The sequence below is a fragment of the Anabrus simplex genome, chromosome 2, assembly GCF_040414725.1.
Source record: "Anabrus simplex isolate iqAnaSimp1 chromosome 2, ASM4041472v1, whole genome shotgun sequence".
Lineage (NCBI taxonomy): Eukaryota > Metazoa > Arthropoda > Insecta > Orthoptera > Tettigoniidae > Anabrus > Anabrus simplex.
Window position 1 is genome coordinate 706,754,223 of NC_090266.1, and position 17,310 is coordinate 706,771,532.

The 17,310-nt window shown below is 41.2% G+C and overlaps 1 protein-coding gene across 1 annotated transcript in view; it reads right to left on the reverse strand.

Annotated features, from left to right (window-relative positions):
* The window catches only part of LOC136863664 (E3 ubiquitin-protein ligase Rnf220), a 160,578-nt gene that overhangs the window by 14,510 nt on the left and 128,758 nt on the right, over positions 1-17,310 (reverse strand). The window contains exons 8-9 of the mRNA XM_068226030.1: positions 5,190-5,412; positions 2,611-2,685 (exon numbers count right to left, since the gene is read on the reverse strand). Of these exons, the coding sequence (XP_068082131.1) occupies positions 2,611-2,685; positions 5,190-5,412 (298 nt within the window). The remainder of the gene's footprint in view (positions 1-2,610; positions 2,686-5,189; positions 5,413-17,310) is intronic.

Here is a 17,310-nt window from a genome sequence, read left to right on the forward strand (position 1 = left end):
ACAAATAAATGGCTGCAAACTGGGTTAATGAAATTCAATTTATAAAGGTCTGTGCAGTCATTCGATGGAAACGAAGACATTCTCACCTTGTATTCTGATTCTGTGTTGTTATGTGTACTGAGGATCTCTAGATTCTGGACAGCTAACGGGACGCTCTTTTATGGCCTTTCCTTTCTTTATTGTCCATGTTGAAATGAATGAATGTTACGTTAGCGGGAGGAATGGACGGCTACTATAAAATGTTTCTTGCCTTTCATTTCAGTATAGATTATACAGTCATCAATTTCTTTTGCATACGCAACCATATTACGATAACGTTTTCCATATCCTTGTAACAGAAAAATGCTACACTGTACATAAACTTCTATAGCTAATGTGAAAACCAACGATACGGATGTAGACCTATATCCAATTTTAAAATTTCACTCCTTGTGAGGTGTAAATTGTAACTTTTTTTAATAGTACAAGTGTGCAATACATGGTTTGTGATCATTTTATTCAGTCTTCATAAGATGCAGTGTACTAATATATTGGACGAAGAAATGCTATTCTCGTTTCGTTATGGCGGCTCTTGATGCAGGAAAAACGTTCTAATTACTTCACAGTCATTCATTCATTCATTCAACGTTTCCATTTTTGTTAGTTAAGGATCTAATATCTTCTAAAAGAAAGATACACTGCTCTTGAAGGTACAGTATTTCAATCTTAAAATCGTCTTTTGGGATATCTCAATATCATTCAGTGTCGTATCAGTTTAATTGACGCAAGTAACTTGCCTCATTGTCAAACTTTGCATATTGTAATTGTTAACACTGCAAAACAACTTATTTAATAGAGTTCAAGTAAACAAGTTTCAAAGATCGACTTCGTGCACACGATGGTAAGAGAACAGACAACGGTTAATCGTATTATGACCGAAGAAATCATTTCCTCCATCTGGCGACTGGAATAAAAAATGCAATTTAAGAGTTTACGCATGGAATAATGAAACACATATAGATTCATTCCTTCGTTTTCGAACGGTAGATTAATAATAAATCATTTTCATTTCAACAGAAGACAGATATCAACAATGTAAAATTGTATTCCGATTATCATTTTATAAAATTCACTAATATATCACACGAAGAGATGATGCTTTTCCTCTTCATACGGTGTCTCGGAATCTGTGAAAGGCGTCTTGCATGTTATAACTAATTGAAGGTAATTTAGAAATTATACCTCAAATACAGGAACAATTTTAACGGTTGAGCTTAAGCTGAGTTGTTTCAAAGAATAGTACATGTCCACAAAGGTAAAACAGAAATCACTCTTCTTCAAAGTACTTATTTTCACATCAATTTAGTTTTTTAAATAGGTTTTAAGGAGGCATTTCTGAATAGCCTGCAATACTTTCACTTTCCACAAGAATTTTCGTTGTGCACATTGCATAATACGACATGATTACCTCGTTGTTCCGGTTCTTATACAAATAATCACCATTACAGTCGTCAATTTCAACTGCAGTGTACCAGAATAACCACAAAACATTCTATTCTGCAGAAGTTGAGCTGGAACAATGGACGACCCATTCCTTGCATCAAGTTTCAGACGTGAATTTCATGAATAGAACGAGGCATGTGAGAAAACAGAGTACATTTGGACGTAGACTAAATTAACGAAAATAAATCATTACTCGGAAATTTGTAAGAAAATATATGCATATTTCATTATAGCTTTTAACCATCTTTGTTAAAATCAGTTTCGCCACAAATTTTGTAAGAGTGCACAAACCACGATCAATGTGATTAAGAAAATTAGGACTGAACATATGTAGTCGGAAATGAAAGGCTGTATGGATCTCCTGACCCTCTAATGTGAAAAGGCAGGGATTATCAAATACCAATACGAAGAACTTGTCTTTGTGTTTCGAGAAAATATCCATCTTCAGATGATGATGGCGATCCGTCAATGACGTGGTACATGACTGTATTATCGGCAATACGATTTTTATCAGCGAAGATGGGAAGTTCCTGTCTAGATTTTTAAAAATTAGGAATGTATACTTCCAAACACATCCATAGGATCAAAAATATCCTTTAGTGTTTCAGTGGCAAATAAAAATGAACAGACTCATGCACATCATAGTCGCAGTCGACTACACCCCGCTGTTTCCGATGTTCAAATTGCAATTATTGTACATCTTGAGGTTTCTTGTATGATTCTCCTTATTTTGATATCCTGTTTATCATCCATAAGTAATGAATATTAAACTTGACGATGTGGTACACTTTCCTTTAAAAAAATCCAAGAAATGCTATAAGTCACTGTTAATAAGAAGTCAGTTTTCCTATCTTATATTGATAATATACGTGATGATTCGGGTCACTTCATTAATTCTCAAATTTTCTTCTTTAATTGGCAACGAAATCTGAAAAGAACTTTAGTATCCTTTGACAAGTTCGCTGGTGCGGCGTGATGACAGACTTCAGTTTTGAAAATATACTGCAGCAATAAAGCACGTATACACTTTCCGAAGATTCCACCCAAAACAATTTTTATGAAATGGTACTTTGTTTGTAAGGCTCAGATTGTGAGTGCAAAACAGGGCGAAATGATATAGCACATTACCAGGGTATGAAGCCAGCACTCCTCACAGTGCACGTGCCAGCAGCAAACGGAGATTACTGGTTTCTTGTAACGTTCCTGCAACAACAAGCAACAACAAAAACACACTTACTACCTACATACAATTCCATTAATTCACTCTTTCAATGTTTCCGAGAAAAAATAACGGAACCTATTTACAGTGTACTGGCACGTGAACATCAAATAATTAAATACAGCGTGTATCTAAATTCCTATAATACACTTTGAGGGCTTGTAGGGAAGACCGAGTAGATTATATTTTGAATAGGAACCCATGTCTGGAAACGTACTATTTCTCCGCTACAAGCAAAGCATCACCAGGACACGCCGGTGGAATCAGAGGAAGATCAGCTTGGGCGGCGGATGTTCGACTACCACATGTTCGTGAGCGAGTGTACCGGAACATAATAATAATAATAATAATAATAATAATAATAATAATAATAATAATAATAATAATAATAATAATAATAATAATAATAATAATAATAATAATAATAATAATTTCGTGTGGCTATTTCTAGCCGGGTGCAGCCCTTGTAAGGCAGACCCTCCGATGAGGGTGGGCGGCATCTGCCATGTGTAGGTAACTGTGTGTTATTGTGGTGGAGGATAGTGTTATGTGTGGTGTGTGAGTCAGATGGATGTTGGGGACAGTACGAATACCCAGTCCCGAGCCAAGGGAATTAAGGTTAAAATGTCCGACCCGGCCGGGAATCGAACCCGGGACCCTCTGGAACAAAGGTCAGCACAAAGGCCGGACACCGGAACATGATACACAGGAACACTGTTTGTATCGAAGCGGGTGGTCGCCAGGTTGAGCCGCAGAATCTCTGCAACAACAACAACAACAACAACGTACTATTCCGTTCACTGACATACCAGATGCGGGGTATTTAAACGCGTGGTGTGTTTTGCTTGTAGCGGGGAAACTGTGCGTTTCAGGACATGGTCTCCTATTTCCAAAATGTTACCTACTCGATCCCACCTACAAGCACTCGAAATGTGTAATAGGAATGTAGATACACCCTGCATATCCTAGTTACACTGTATGCTAACAGCGTAGTTTTAAGGCAATGATTTCAGAACCGAGACCAATTCAAACTCGACGAATACGAGGAACAAACAAGTTATTACTGTTTTCATGACATAATACTCATAGCAACCAACATGAAACTAAGCTGTTTACGTGAAGGTTTACACCATGGTGATTATAAGTGACTATTAAAAGAGAATTAAAGCTTAATAATTAATCACTAAGGCTCGGATGTTTAAGACCTAAAAATAACCCAAATAAGCAAGCAAATATGACCTAAAAATTGACGAAATATGACCTCAAAAGTGACAAAATATAACAAAAAAATTACAAAATATAACTCAAAAATGATTAATCTACATATGGCCATTTTAAAATAAATTATAAATCGAAACGGCAATGCCTTTGATACATATTTGTTAACTAAATTCTTTATTCTTACTTTCATATCAATTTTCTGAATATACATGTTTAGCAGTTATTGACAGTCGATTTCCCCTTGATTCACTCGTCAAACATTTGTGAATGTATACCTATAAACTACTAAGTTCGTTAAGATAATCAGATCACACAACATTTTAAAAGTCAAGACATGTTTGCACGCATTCCTGGTTTGAAATACGAGATAAATAGAAATCAATCTACTTCAAAAAATATTTTTGGAACGTTTAAGCCGAGATTTCATTAATGTTATTCAAATGCGTTAAAATTTAAATTGAGCACCACGAAGCGAACTGATGATGATGAAGCTTGATGTTTAAAGGGGCCTAACATCTAGGTCATCGGCCCACGAAGCAAATTAAGCAGATGTCTTTCAATACATTGTGGTAGAAAAATGTGTATTTCAATCTGCGCCTAAGGCTAAAATGTTTTATATACTAATATGAAACAAAACAAAAGAAAAACGCATGATTTCACAAATGCTACAAGTTCAGAAGTAACTGGAAGGAGGTTGAGGTTCTAATATCTGAACGAAAAAAAGTGAGCGATTGCCAGAAGTACATTGGCTCACTGCTGGGATGGGATTTTCACGAATATTTCTGTCTCTACCTGGGAGACCGGGTTGCCGAGTACAGTGGGTGGGGTAAAAGGTGAAGCGAGGTCTATGAACTTCACTCTATACAAAGAGTATTCCACTTGTATTAACTGCAGATGTGATACCGGGAAGCAGTTTTGTGAACACTAGTTCACACTCGGTAAGTCGACGATGATTTTGTGTCGTCAAACCACCGACATATGACGTTTCTACGAAAATAACTAAAAATATGACCTTAAGACAAAAATATAGCCAATATATACATTTATATGACAAATAAATATCACTTAATTGTGTCGATAATCACTTGATTTGCACCAAAATCCAACCAAGCAAGAAAATACAGACAAAGAAAAAATATGATTTTTCCTAAACATTCGAGCCCTATTTATCACTGTTTACTCTCGCTTTCACTACGCTACCCACAAGATTTTCCGAGAGGTGATCCTCGTCGTAAAGAACTGTCCTAAATTACATTCGTCTACTTACCATGCAAATTAGGCATTTGAATTTTTCATCCACAGCATTTGCCGCTACCTCTTCTAGTTCTCTGATTCGAGATTTGAGGGCCTCCACAATCTGGCCTCCCTCACCAGACATAAACGTATCGCTTGACTGTGGCTCTTCCTTCACATCTACTTCTGTCGAACTCGAACTTGAGCCTGAATTTGCCCCGTTTCCCGCTGGGGTTGGCTGCTTAGAACCATCCGGACTGCACATACAAAAATAAGTTACACTTCATACAACATTCTTCCAAAACACAAACAGGGTAAAAACGTTAATCATCTCAATACATGTTAATTAGAACTTGCAAGTTGCTTGTGCGCATTTCAACTACGCTGACCTCTTCATACAATTTTAAAGAGTGGTTTTTTAAACAACCTTGTGGCAATGGTGATGAGGATGAGACATCATATCAAGGCGATGATTACATCGTCACTGGCAACAAGAATGAAATCCTTCAACAAGCCATTTACATAAGCAACATATCCTTGGTGGCGATTTCAATTTCAATGTACGCCTGAGTATACGGCTATTCCTGTAATGCAACCGTGGTACAAACTGTATTGTTACTGGTATCGTAATTCTAGACTGGAAACAAAACTGACAAACATTTATCACATCCTGTCACTGAGATCCATATCGAAGAGATTAGATCAGTGCGCTACGGAACGTAGGCCTATCAGTCAAGGTAGCTGTAATCGGGAGACAGGTGGGTTGGAATCCCCCGTCGGCCATACTCGAAATGGTTTTCCGTGATTTCCGATTTCTGCTTCAGGCAAATGCCGGAATGGTACATTTCTCACGGCCAAGGCCGTTTCCTTCCAATTCCTTTATTTTTTATTTTTAGAATTTGCTTTACGTCGCACCGACACAGATGGGTCTTATGGCGACGATGGAACGGGAAAGGAAGCGGCCGTGGCCTTAATTAAGATACAGCCCCAGCATTTGACTGGTGTGAAAATGGGAAACCTCGGAAAACCATCTTCAGAGCTGCCGACAGTGGGGATCGAACCCCTTCCAATTCGTAGCCAATACACTATTATACCTACACCCACAGAACTCACAGTCGCACAGCGGTACATGTAGTTCACTCCCATGGGGTGTAAACTTATCACCAAGCTTGATAGCTGCAGTCGCTTAAGTGCGGCCCCTATCCAGCATTCTGGAGACAGGGGTTTCGAACCCCACCGTCGATAGCCCTGAAGATGGTTTTCCATTTTCACACCAGGCAAATGCCGGGGCTGTACCTTAATCAAGGCCACGGCCGCTTCCTTCCCACTCCTAGTCCTTTCCTGTCCTATCGTCGCCATAAGACCTATCTGTGTCGATGCGACGTAGAGCAACTTGTAAAAAAACTTATCGGAGAAAGCAGTTACAGAACTGGCGAGCCGAACATGTTCTCGAACACTCCCGGCACTAAAAGCCATGCGCAAAAGAGAAAAAGTCTGTGATCCGTAGTCGACTCACCGCCAAAATCGTTCCGTCCCACAGACGTATGACGTGGCAGGCAATGTTGCACACTACTGACTGAAGTGGAAAGTATGGAGACCGCTTTTCATCACGTTTCACAAATTTTCTCCAATAATATTCATGAAATGAGGCAAGGAACTATATGTTACTCCTTTTTTCCATCGCAGTTCACGTAAACATGAAGGAATGTACTGTACCTAGCCAGTAACAATGGCCCAAGCGAGAAATCAAATCCAAGAATATCTCGCAGAACATTCTCCACAGAATAGTACTGCGTGCAACAGCTAGTCTGGTTCTCTCAGTGCATTCTGACGCCATTCCTTCCTAACAAGGGAAGGTCATGGTTCGTTGATAAGGAACTGAGTACGTCGGAAAGAACTGAAGAACGCATGCTGATTCACAAAATATGAGGTGCTATGATCTTAACATATGAAAATATTAAAGCCCATCTCCATGAGCCCAGCGACTCACTGACCTGTAGTTTTCAGGACACGATATAAATTTCCTTGTTCAAAAGGCAGATTGCACTACTTTTTGACTGCAGCGTAAGGTATTAGACTGATGACGGAAGTGAAGATGCGTCAAGCAGTTGCAGTATTGTTAAACTCCTGGAAGATTATTTTGTGACAGTGGATAATCGACCAACACTCTACGAACGTTTGAATGTAGAAACATATGAAAGAACATTGAGGAAGAAGTCGTGGATAAAACCAGGATCCTTTTGATGAGGACGCATCTCACAGCAGCAATTATAACGAAAACAGTGATTTCTGTGAGCGTGTTACGTTTCGGTTTGATGACACAGTAGGTTGCATAATATCGTCTGTCCAGAACGAATAGTTCGGCATAAGCCTATACTCCGTACCACCAGAAACGTTTACCGTCGATATTCCGGAAGGTTATTTGGTGGATAGATAAAAGTTATGATTCAGGTAGCAACTAAAAAACTAAATTCTAATCATCTGATTCTTTCCGTATCTGGCATATCAACTGATAATCAACGACAGCACTTTAATATTAGAACAGTTATGAAGAATGAACGCTTCAAGAGTCGACAAATTGGAAATGGTTTCTCAAAAAGTAATTATGACCGCACTGCAACAAAAAATAAATCGTGGCGTGTTGAAGAAATTTCAAGAATTCAGAAAGTGGTTATTAAAATTATTTATGACTGAATCCTTCGAATTCGGGCAATACCAGATTCCTGGTATCAACATCATGGGTGAAGAAATTCACAACTCGATTAAATATCGTGTGTCGAAAATTAACTCATAAATTAGCGCAGAACGCTTGCCAAGAAGTGACTGATCTTTCGTAACAAGCGGACACTATTGTTCAGGAAATAATAGAGTTAACTGACGAACGTGATCTAAGCCTTGTAGAGTAATTAATGTAAGTTGCTTTACGTCGCATCGACACAGGTAGGTCTTATGGCGACGATGGGATAGGAAAGGTCTATAAGTGCGAAGGAACCTTCGTGGCTTTATTTAAGGTACAGCCCCAGCATTTGCCTGGTGTGAAAATGGGAAGCCACGGAAAACCATCCTCAGGGCTGCCGACAGTGGGGCTCGAACCCACTATCTTCCGAATACTGGACACTGGCCAAACTTTAGCGACTGCAGCTATCGAGCTCGGTGAAGTAATTAATGAGAATCAAGCATGAAAAGATAGAAAAGTTATCTGATAGGAGTTGGAGCAGCAAGCTTTATTTCTACAACGACATATTTTTACATGATTATGCCACTCCTAAAGATACACGGAACATTGCCTACGATATACTTCCTCGTAGGAGAACCCTCGGCTCAGCTTTGTAAACCAATGACCAGTGACTTCTTTAACTTGAAGTATTTGCCAGTAAGTCAGCCAATTTGTCGAAGGGAGGTCTGAAGACATTCCTGAATGATGTCTTACGATCAAATATGCAGGAGTTAGTGGCCAATTCTGATGGAAACCGAACGCATAAGACAAACTATTCAATTCTAGCATGAGTTCAACGTATTAGAAAGCTCAATCCAGGGATATATATCAGCCTAATTCAACCTGAAGACGACTATTACTTTCAGCCTTACAAAGATGTGGTGATATTTATTATACCGGGTGGTTCACCAGCCCTTTGGGATTTAGTTTATGCATCCCGTCGCGTTTACTACAGTTTTGAAATACATCGGTCCCTCTCCCTAAAGCGTGGTACTACACCGATATGTGCGGTTACGGGCTAGAAGACAGCAGGAATCGTGAGCGCCACATTTAGTTCATTGTGAGTATCCCGAATGAACCCGTAAAATAAACAGAGATACGAATCAATCCATAATGATCTCTTTTTAGGGCAGTCGCGCAGGTGGCAGATTCCCTATCTGTTGTTTTCCTAGCCTTTTCTTAAATGATTTAAAAGAAATTGGAAATTTATTGAACATCTCCCTTGGTAAGTTATTCCAATCCCTAACTCCCCTTCCTATAAATGAATATTTGCCCCAATTTGTCCTCTTGAATTCCAACTTTATCTTCATATTGTGATCTTTCCTACTTTTATAAACGCCACTCAAACTTATTCGTCTACTAATGTCATTCCACGCCATCTCTCCGCTGACAGCTCGGAACATACCACTTAGTCGAGCAGCTCGTCTTCTTTCTCTCAGTTCTTCCCAGCCCAAACTTTGCAACATTTTTGTAAACCTACTCTTTTGTCGGAAATCACCCAGAAGAAATCGAGCTGCTTTTCTTTGGATTTTTTCCAGTTCTTGAATCAAGTAATCCTGGTGAGGGTCTCATACACTGGAACCATACCCTAGTTGGGGTCTTACCAGAGACTTGTATGCCCTCTCCTTTACATCTTTACTACAACCCCTAAACACCCTCATAACCATGTGCAGAGATCTGTGCCCTTTATTTACAATCCCATTTACGTGATTACCCCAATGAAGATCTTTCCTTATATTAACACCTAAATACTTACAGTGATCCCCAAAAGGAACTTTCACCCCATCAACGCAGTAATTAAAACTAAGAGGACTTTTCCTATTTGTGAAACTCACAAACTGACTTTTAACCCCGTTTATCGACATAACATTGCCTGCTGTCCATCTCACAACATTATCGAGGTCACGTTGCAGTTGCTCACAATGTTGTATCTTATTTATTACTCTATACAGAATAACATCATCCACAAAAATCCTTACCTCTGATTCCACTTGTTTACTCATATCATTTATATATATATATATATATATAAGAAAATATAAAGGTCCAATAATACTGCCTTGAGGAATTCCCCTCTTAATTATTACAGGGTCAGATAAAGCTTCGCCTACTCTACTTTTCTGAGATCTATTTTCTAGAAATATAGCAACCCATTCAGTCACACTTTTGTCTAGTCCACCTTGCAGCAGGAGGTGCACACACAGACAAGCAACTGGTATTGTATATCCTGGAAACCGCGCGTTGCATGTCAACCATCGCAATAGCTCACTTGGCAGAGGCGCGGCGGGGGTTTTGAAAGTGGACGGTGCTCAAAGATACGAATCGCATGCATCTATTTTTTAATTTTGTCGCCAGGTGCCTGGGATGTGGTGAGGTTGCATACTTGATACCTACCGAAGATCGAATTATTTATTTATTTATTTATTTATTTATTTATTTATTTATTTATTTATTTATTTAATCCGTTTACCCTCCAGTGTTGGTTTTACCCTCGGACTCAGCGAGGAATCCGATCTCTACCACTTCAAGGGCAGTGTTCTGGAGCGTGAGACATTTGGTCAGCTGGCGAAGAAGACCTGTACCTCGCCAGCCAGCATCACCTGCTATGCTAAGCAGGGACCTCGGGGATGGAAAGACTGAAAGGGATACGCAGGGAAGTGTGAAGGAAGCGGCCGTGGCCTTAAGTTGGTGCCATCCCGGCATTTGACTGGAGAAAAAGGTGGGAAACCACGGAAAACCACATTGAGGATGGCTGAGGCGGAAATCGAACCCCCCTCTGCTCAGTTGGCCTCCCGAGAATGAGTGGATGTCGTTCCAGTCTCCGTCACACTTTTCAAATTTTCGCTGCCGTATAGGTATGGGTGGACCCATACGGCCCATTACAGGGCAAAATAAACAAATCAAATACGCCTCCGTGATGTAGTGGTTAGTGTGATTAGCTGCCAACCGCCGAGGTCCAGGTTCCATTCCCGGCTCTGCCATGAAATTGTGAAAAGTGGTACGAGGACTGGAACTGGGTTTATTTATCCTCGGGAGATCGAGTTGTGGGAGTTCGATTCCCGCCTCAGCTATCCTCGATGTGGTTTTCCGCTGTTTCCCACTTATTTTCCAGGTAAATGCCGGGATGGTACCAACTTAAGGACACGGCCGCTTCCTTCACACTTCCATGCCTATCCCTTCCAATCTTCCCATCCCTCACACGGCCTCTGCTTAGCATAGCAGGTGAGGCCGCCTGGGCGAAGTACTGGTCCTCCTCCCCATTTTTATCCCCCACCACATGTTTCACACTCCAGGAAACTGCCCTTTGGCGGTAGAGGTGGGATCCCTCCTTGCGTCCGAGGGAAAATCCAACCCCAGAGGATAAAATGATTTCTTTTTTGCTATTGGCTTTACGTCGCACCGACACAGATAGGTCTTATGGCGACGATGGGGCAGTAAAGGGCTAGGATTGGGAAGGAAGCGGTCGTGGCCTAAATTAAGGTACAGCGCCAGCATTTGCCTGGTGTGAAAATGGGAAACCATGGAAAACCACCTTCAGGGCTGCAGACAGTAGGGTTCGAACCCACTCTCTCCCGAATACTGGATACTGGCCGTACTTAAGCGACTGATAAAAGGATTAAATAAATAAATAAATAAATAAATAAATAAATAAATAAATAAATAAATAAATAAATAAATAAATAAATAAATAAATAAATAAAAAATAAATAAATCAGTTTCTGGAAGCCATCGTATGCAACCTTAGCACAACCCGGGAAATTGACGGCAAAATAAAAAAATAGATGCGTGTGATTCGAATCTTCGAGCACCGTCCACTATCACAACTCCCGCCGCGGCTCTACCAAGTGAGCTACTGCGATGCTTGACATGCAACGCGCGGTTTCCAGGATATACAATACCTGTTGCTGGTCTGTGTGTGCACCTCCTGTTGCAAGGTACATATTCTTCGTATCTGTGCTTATTTTACGGGTCCATTTGGGGTACTCAAAATGAACTAATAGTGGCGCTCATGATTCCTGCTGGTTTTTAGCCCGTAACCACACATCTCGTTATATTACCACGGTTTAGGGAGAGGGACCGATTTATTTGAGAATAGTAGAAAACGCGACGGGATGCATAAAACTAAATCGCAAGGGGCAGGTGAACCACCCGGTAGATCCACACCGATATGCCAAAAGTCATGTGATAGTAGTACTTAGAGGTAACAGTTGGTGGCGCGACCGTATCGTGAATTCTTGGAAGTGCCAAAACCTGAATACGATGTGATCTGACGTCTTGAGAGTGAGTGTAAACACCGTATATACTGATCGTGGCAAGGCGACGTGAATTATCGTCTTTCGAACGGGGTATGATAGTTGGGGTGGAGGAGGGGTGGGGGCCAGGTGGATGGAATATTCCGTTGTCGAAGTTGTGTGGATACTTAACATTCTTCGATCAGCGGTGTCACGTGTGTATCGGGAATACCTCTTGGAAGACATTACCACCCACAGTGAACAGCGCAGTGGCCGACCACGGATGCTTAGTAATCACGATTAGCAGTGTCTGGTTAGAACTGTCCGTGGTAACAGACAAGCCACACTGGCTCAAATCACATCGACATTCAATGCATGAAGTACCAGACGATCCAGCAGGTTAGTGCATCATTCTTTATCATCAGTGCGATATGGGAGCAGAAGACCTAACGCAGTGCCCTTGTTAACACTGTTGGGCGCGTGACGTTGCTAATTGGACCCTGGGATGACTGGCGACATATAGCTTGGCCCGATGAGTCACTGTTCCAGTTGTTTCGAAGCCATGGACCCCAGCTGTCAAAAAGACATCATGTAGGCTGGCAGTAGCTACATAATGGTGAGGGATATATTCACGTGGGATGGAGTGGATCCGCTTATCCACCTGAGAATGTCGTTGACCAGTGACTGCTACGTTGAATTACTTGGTGACCACTTGCAGCCCTACATGGACTTCACACACCCCTACAACAATTAATTCCAGCAAGATAATGCACCGTGCCATAGAGCCCAAGTTGTTCAGATCTGTTCGAGGAGCGCTCTGGAGAGTTTCGACGACTGCTATAGCCACCTTGTTTGCCTGATATAAACCCTGTCGAGCCCATATGATTCGTGGTGGTGAGGTCCATTTACCCACAAGAACTTGCAACTACAAGTAGCAGGAATCTGTTGGTAGCTATCCAAACGGCATAGGTCAGAATCTCTCCACAGGTGTTTCTTCCACTGGTGAAATCGATACCACGACGAATTGCTGCACTTGGTCGAGCTAGAGAGGGCCTACACTATACAAGACTACGATCCTATGAATTTTGGCAGGTCAGTGTAGTTATGTTTAGCTCAGACATCCACTTTGGTATCAAAATTATATTCTGTTTTTACAATCGTTCATCTACTTCCAATTTTCGGCGCGAACACACTAAAATTTAATTTCGTACGCATTCTACAAAATCAGGTATTTTTCCGAACGTCCTGCATCATTTGCAACATCCTTCGAACACGACATCCCCGAAACGTATAAAAACGGACACTGTACTTTTTTTTTGCTAGGGGCTTTACGTCGCACCGACACAGATAGGTCTTATAGCGACGATGGGATAGCAAAGGCCTCGGAGTTGGAAGGAAGCGGCCGTGGCCTTAATTGAGGTACAGCCCCAGCATTTCCCTGGTGTGAAAATGGGAAACCACGGAAAACCATTTTCAGGGCTGCCGATAGTGGGATTCGAACCTACTATCTCCCGGATGCAAGCTCACAGCCGCGCGCCTCTACGCGCACGGCCAACTCGCCCGGTGGACACTGTACTACAAATTGATTCATAGTTACTGTATTAATTCCTATGTGTGCTCACTGTGAAAATTGTTTCTCTCTTGAACAGTGTTTGATTGTTCAGTTACACAATTTCATACTAAATAAACACAATTTTCACATTTAAAGCATTTCATCAAGTTGCGCCTTCAAAACTATCTTATTCCTTCCGTGACGCTACGGGGCCAATGACCTCGAACATTTGGCCCCTTTAAACAATCATCATCATGGCACCTACAAGTCTGCATATAAAGATAAATCTCTATGCTCCCTTGGATGTATTGGGTTGAATTGAACTCCTCGTTTCAACGACTCTGTCCTTTCTGTGTAAGACGAGCAATGCACACGAGGTACGACCTTACATAAGATGCACCAGAATACGAAATTTCATTATACAGATATCAAAGAGAATGAAATAGCTTTATACAGTAACTATAAATTAATTGTAATATAAAACCATACAAAAGATCAGTGATAAGAACATTTCAGAAAGTTTTCATTACATCACAAAGATTTGATACGGGATCCACGCGTCACGCAAAATATGCACAAAAGTAATCCAGTTATTGCCATATAGTGGATATCATATAAACATATATGCTTTCGAAAACAAAAGAATTATGGCTTGGTAATCTTGGAAGATCTTACGACAGGGTGGGGCATACACACTGTTAGTCACAAATTCGAACGGAAAAAAAAAATCAAGGAGGCCAGGTGACCTTCGTGACCTATAGTGAAATGTCAAATTACAGACTTGTCCACCCAGTGGTGAGGTTATGCCCCTCTTGTTGGAACAAGAAGTAAAGCAGTCGCTGTAGTTCTCATCTATTAGCTGTACCATGTAAAAATACGTTATTTCGATAACGATGTTCACGGACGTTCTTCTATCACGTAGTACAGAACACACTGAGCTTTAGAGAATCTAAAACATTCTCAATTGTGATCTGAGGATACAACAACAGCAATAATAATAATAATAATAATAATAATAATAATAATAATAATAATAATAATCATAATAATTCTTTTTCGTCCCACTAACTACTTTTATGGTTTTCGTAGACGCCGAGGTGCCTGTATTTAGTCCCGAAGGATTTCTTTTACGTGGCATAAAATCTACCGACAGGAGGCTGGCGTATCTGAGCAACTTCAAATACCAGAGGACTGAGCCAGGATTGAAATGAGAGGATTCTATGTGGCCCATTCTTGCAGACGGCGATTGACATTCCCGTTTTTATGAAACATCTTTCACAGCCGAAAATAAGACGGTTCTCCACGTACGTCTGCATTTACACGTCGAACTACTAGCGTAAGATATTGCCATCTCTGGTTCGGGCTTCTAACTGTAATTTGCAACTTTCACAGATCATTCCGACATAAATTACATGACATGGTTTTCTGGGTCAGTTGCAATTCATGGCTTGTTCGTTACGTGGATTTCTGCGGGTTTGTTGTAAGCACATATTTAATTCAATTGCTAAATCCCCCCCCCCCTCCCTCCCGTATGGCTTACGCCAATGGAGGACGAATAATTACTTCGAAACATGTGCGAATATGTCGTTGCACCATTCTGATCGAATCAGTCTTCGCTAACTCCAACTCACAATACATCGTCTGCTGAAGTCTTGGGGAAGGAATGACAAACGAACACAAACTCATGAAGTGGAAACAAAACTTTCAGTTCTCTTTTCTCGCTATTGTTGGCTTGTGTACAAATCTATCATAATTACTTACTTAAAACGATTTAAAGTTGTTTTATTATTGCTGACATGCCCTGTACTTGTAGTCATTCATGGTCTAGCACGAAAATTTGGTCTTGTGTATCTATCAGGTTTTGCAGTGGCCTAGTTCTAAATCTCAGCGTCGAGGGTCGTTAAGAGCCATAATATGCAGCACAGAAACAGAAGACTCCTTTTCTGGCTGTGACGCTCGTGAGAAGGATACCAGTTCACAAATGGTCAAAACATTCGACAATTCGCTGCTGGTCCGCTTATACCTATGAATATGTCTAGATTTTTCATTGGTTTATCATCATCACCTTCACCTTCTAAGGGCCACAACGGTAGTAGAGGAGCGTAATGTTTCAGTGATGAAATATTTTAGCGACGACTTCAATAACATTCGTTCTTGTATAGGCACTGGAGTATAGTTATGTTAGGTAAAAAACAACAATGTCTGAACATATCGTCGTCGTCGGCTGCTACTCGTTTCAGCTTGTACTTTTGATGTCTAAACAAGCAAAGTCCAGCGTGGAACATGCGTCCAAACAGATCGTACTCCATGGATAGGGGAGGACGAGGCTGCATCTGACGGAGTGTGAGTAACTATCGTTTAACTTCTTCATGCCGGCGACGCTCTTGCACAAAACGTTCAACAGCAGTGGAGGCGGTTTAGTCCCAGAGCGAGCGATCCGTGGCGAGTAAGTTCAAGGTTTGAGGGTTGATGTTGGTGGCCTTCGTGGTTTAAGCTGGTCTTTATAACAATTCAAAAGGGCACCACGGGGTCCTGTGCCTAAGGCAATTGCAACATAAGGAATTGGCGAGGAAGCGCGGTGTCGCTCATACGGCACACATGTCCAGTCAACCAAACCCGCTGGCCAATGACAGAGTCTTCTATCTGTCATGCACGTTTTCTCATGAACTGCAAGATAGGAGATATGGTTCTCTCGTTTCATTTTTAAGTCTGAACGAAGTTTACGCTGATGAAAACATTCAAATTTCCTGACGTCACAGCGGTACAGGGTCCAGGTTTCACATTCATAGAGTAAAGATGTAATGATGACTGCTTTATACACCATGTGTTTGGTAGGATCTTTATTCTTAAATACAAACTTGGATAGCTGACCAAATGCCAAATGAGCAGCATGGAGTCTGTTTTTCACATCCTCTTCTGAGGTGCACCGTTTAGACAAGATGCTCCCAAGGTATGAGAACTCATCTACCTGTTCCAGAATGACGTCTGAGACATTTAACTCTGCAAGGGTACTCTCTGTGGCAGGTTGAATAGGGATCTTCGTTTTTTGTGCATTGATAGTGAGGCCAAAACGATCACATTGATTGACTGCTGCAGGTCCTCAGGGATAAGAGCAGGTGATGTAGTCGCATCAGCTTACTGTAGTTCAGATATTCTGGTCACATGAGTTAAGTGACGTGAACAAAGTTTCGTCAATTTGAGGCGAGTTCCATTAAAACGATACCTTAAATCAATCCCAGAGGTGTTTGTACGTAATGAATCACAAAGCATAGCAGCCACTTACAGAGCAAAGAGCGCTGGGGCAAATAAACACACTTACTTCAGTCTATGTGTGATAGGAAAATCACTAAATATGTTTTTCTGACGAAGAACCTGACGAATACCACCATGGAATGCTCCAGCAGGCCGGCAAAGCGTTCGGAGCAAGCAAACAGTCTTAACACTGCCTTCGTGGCAGCCATTAGGACAGAATCAAAGGCCTTTTCCAGGTCATAAAACGCTAAGTAGAGAGGCTGCTGTAGTTTTCTGCATTTTTCTTGGAATTGCCTTGCACAGAAGATCATGTTAATCGTGCCTCACGAGGCACGGAAACCACACTGAGACTCAGTGAAAATCTTCTGAGAGACAACCTGGAGACGGCTAAGTAGAATCCTTG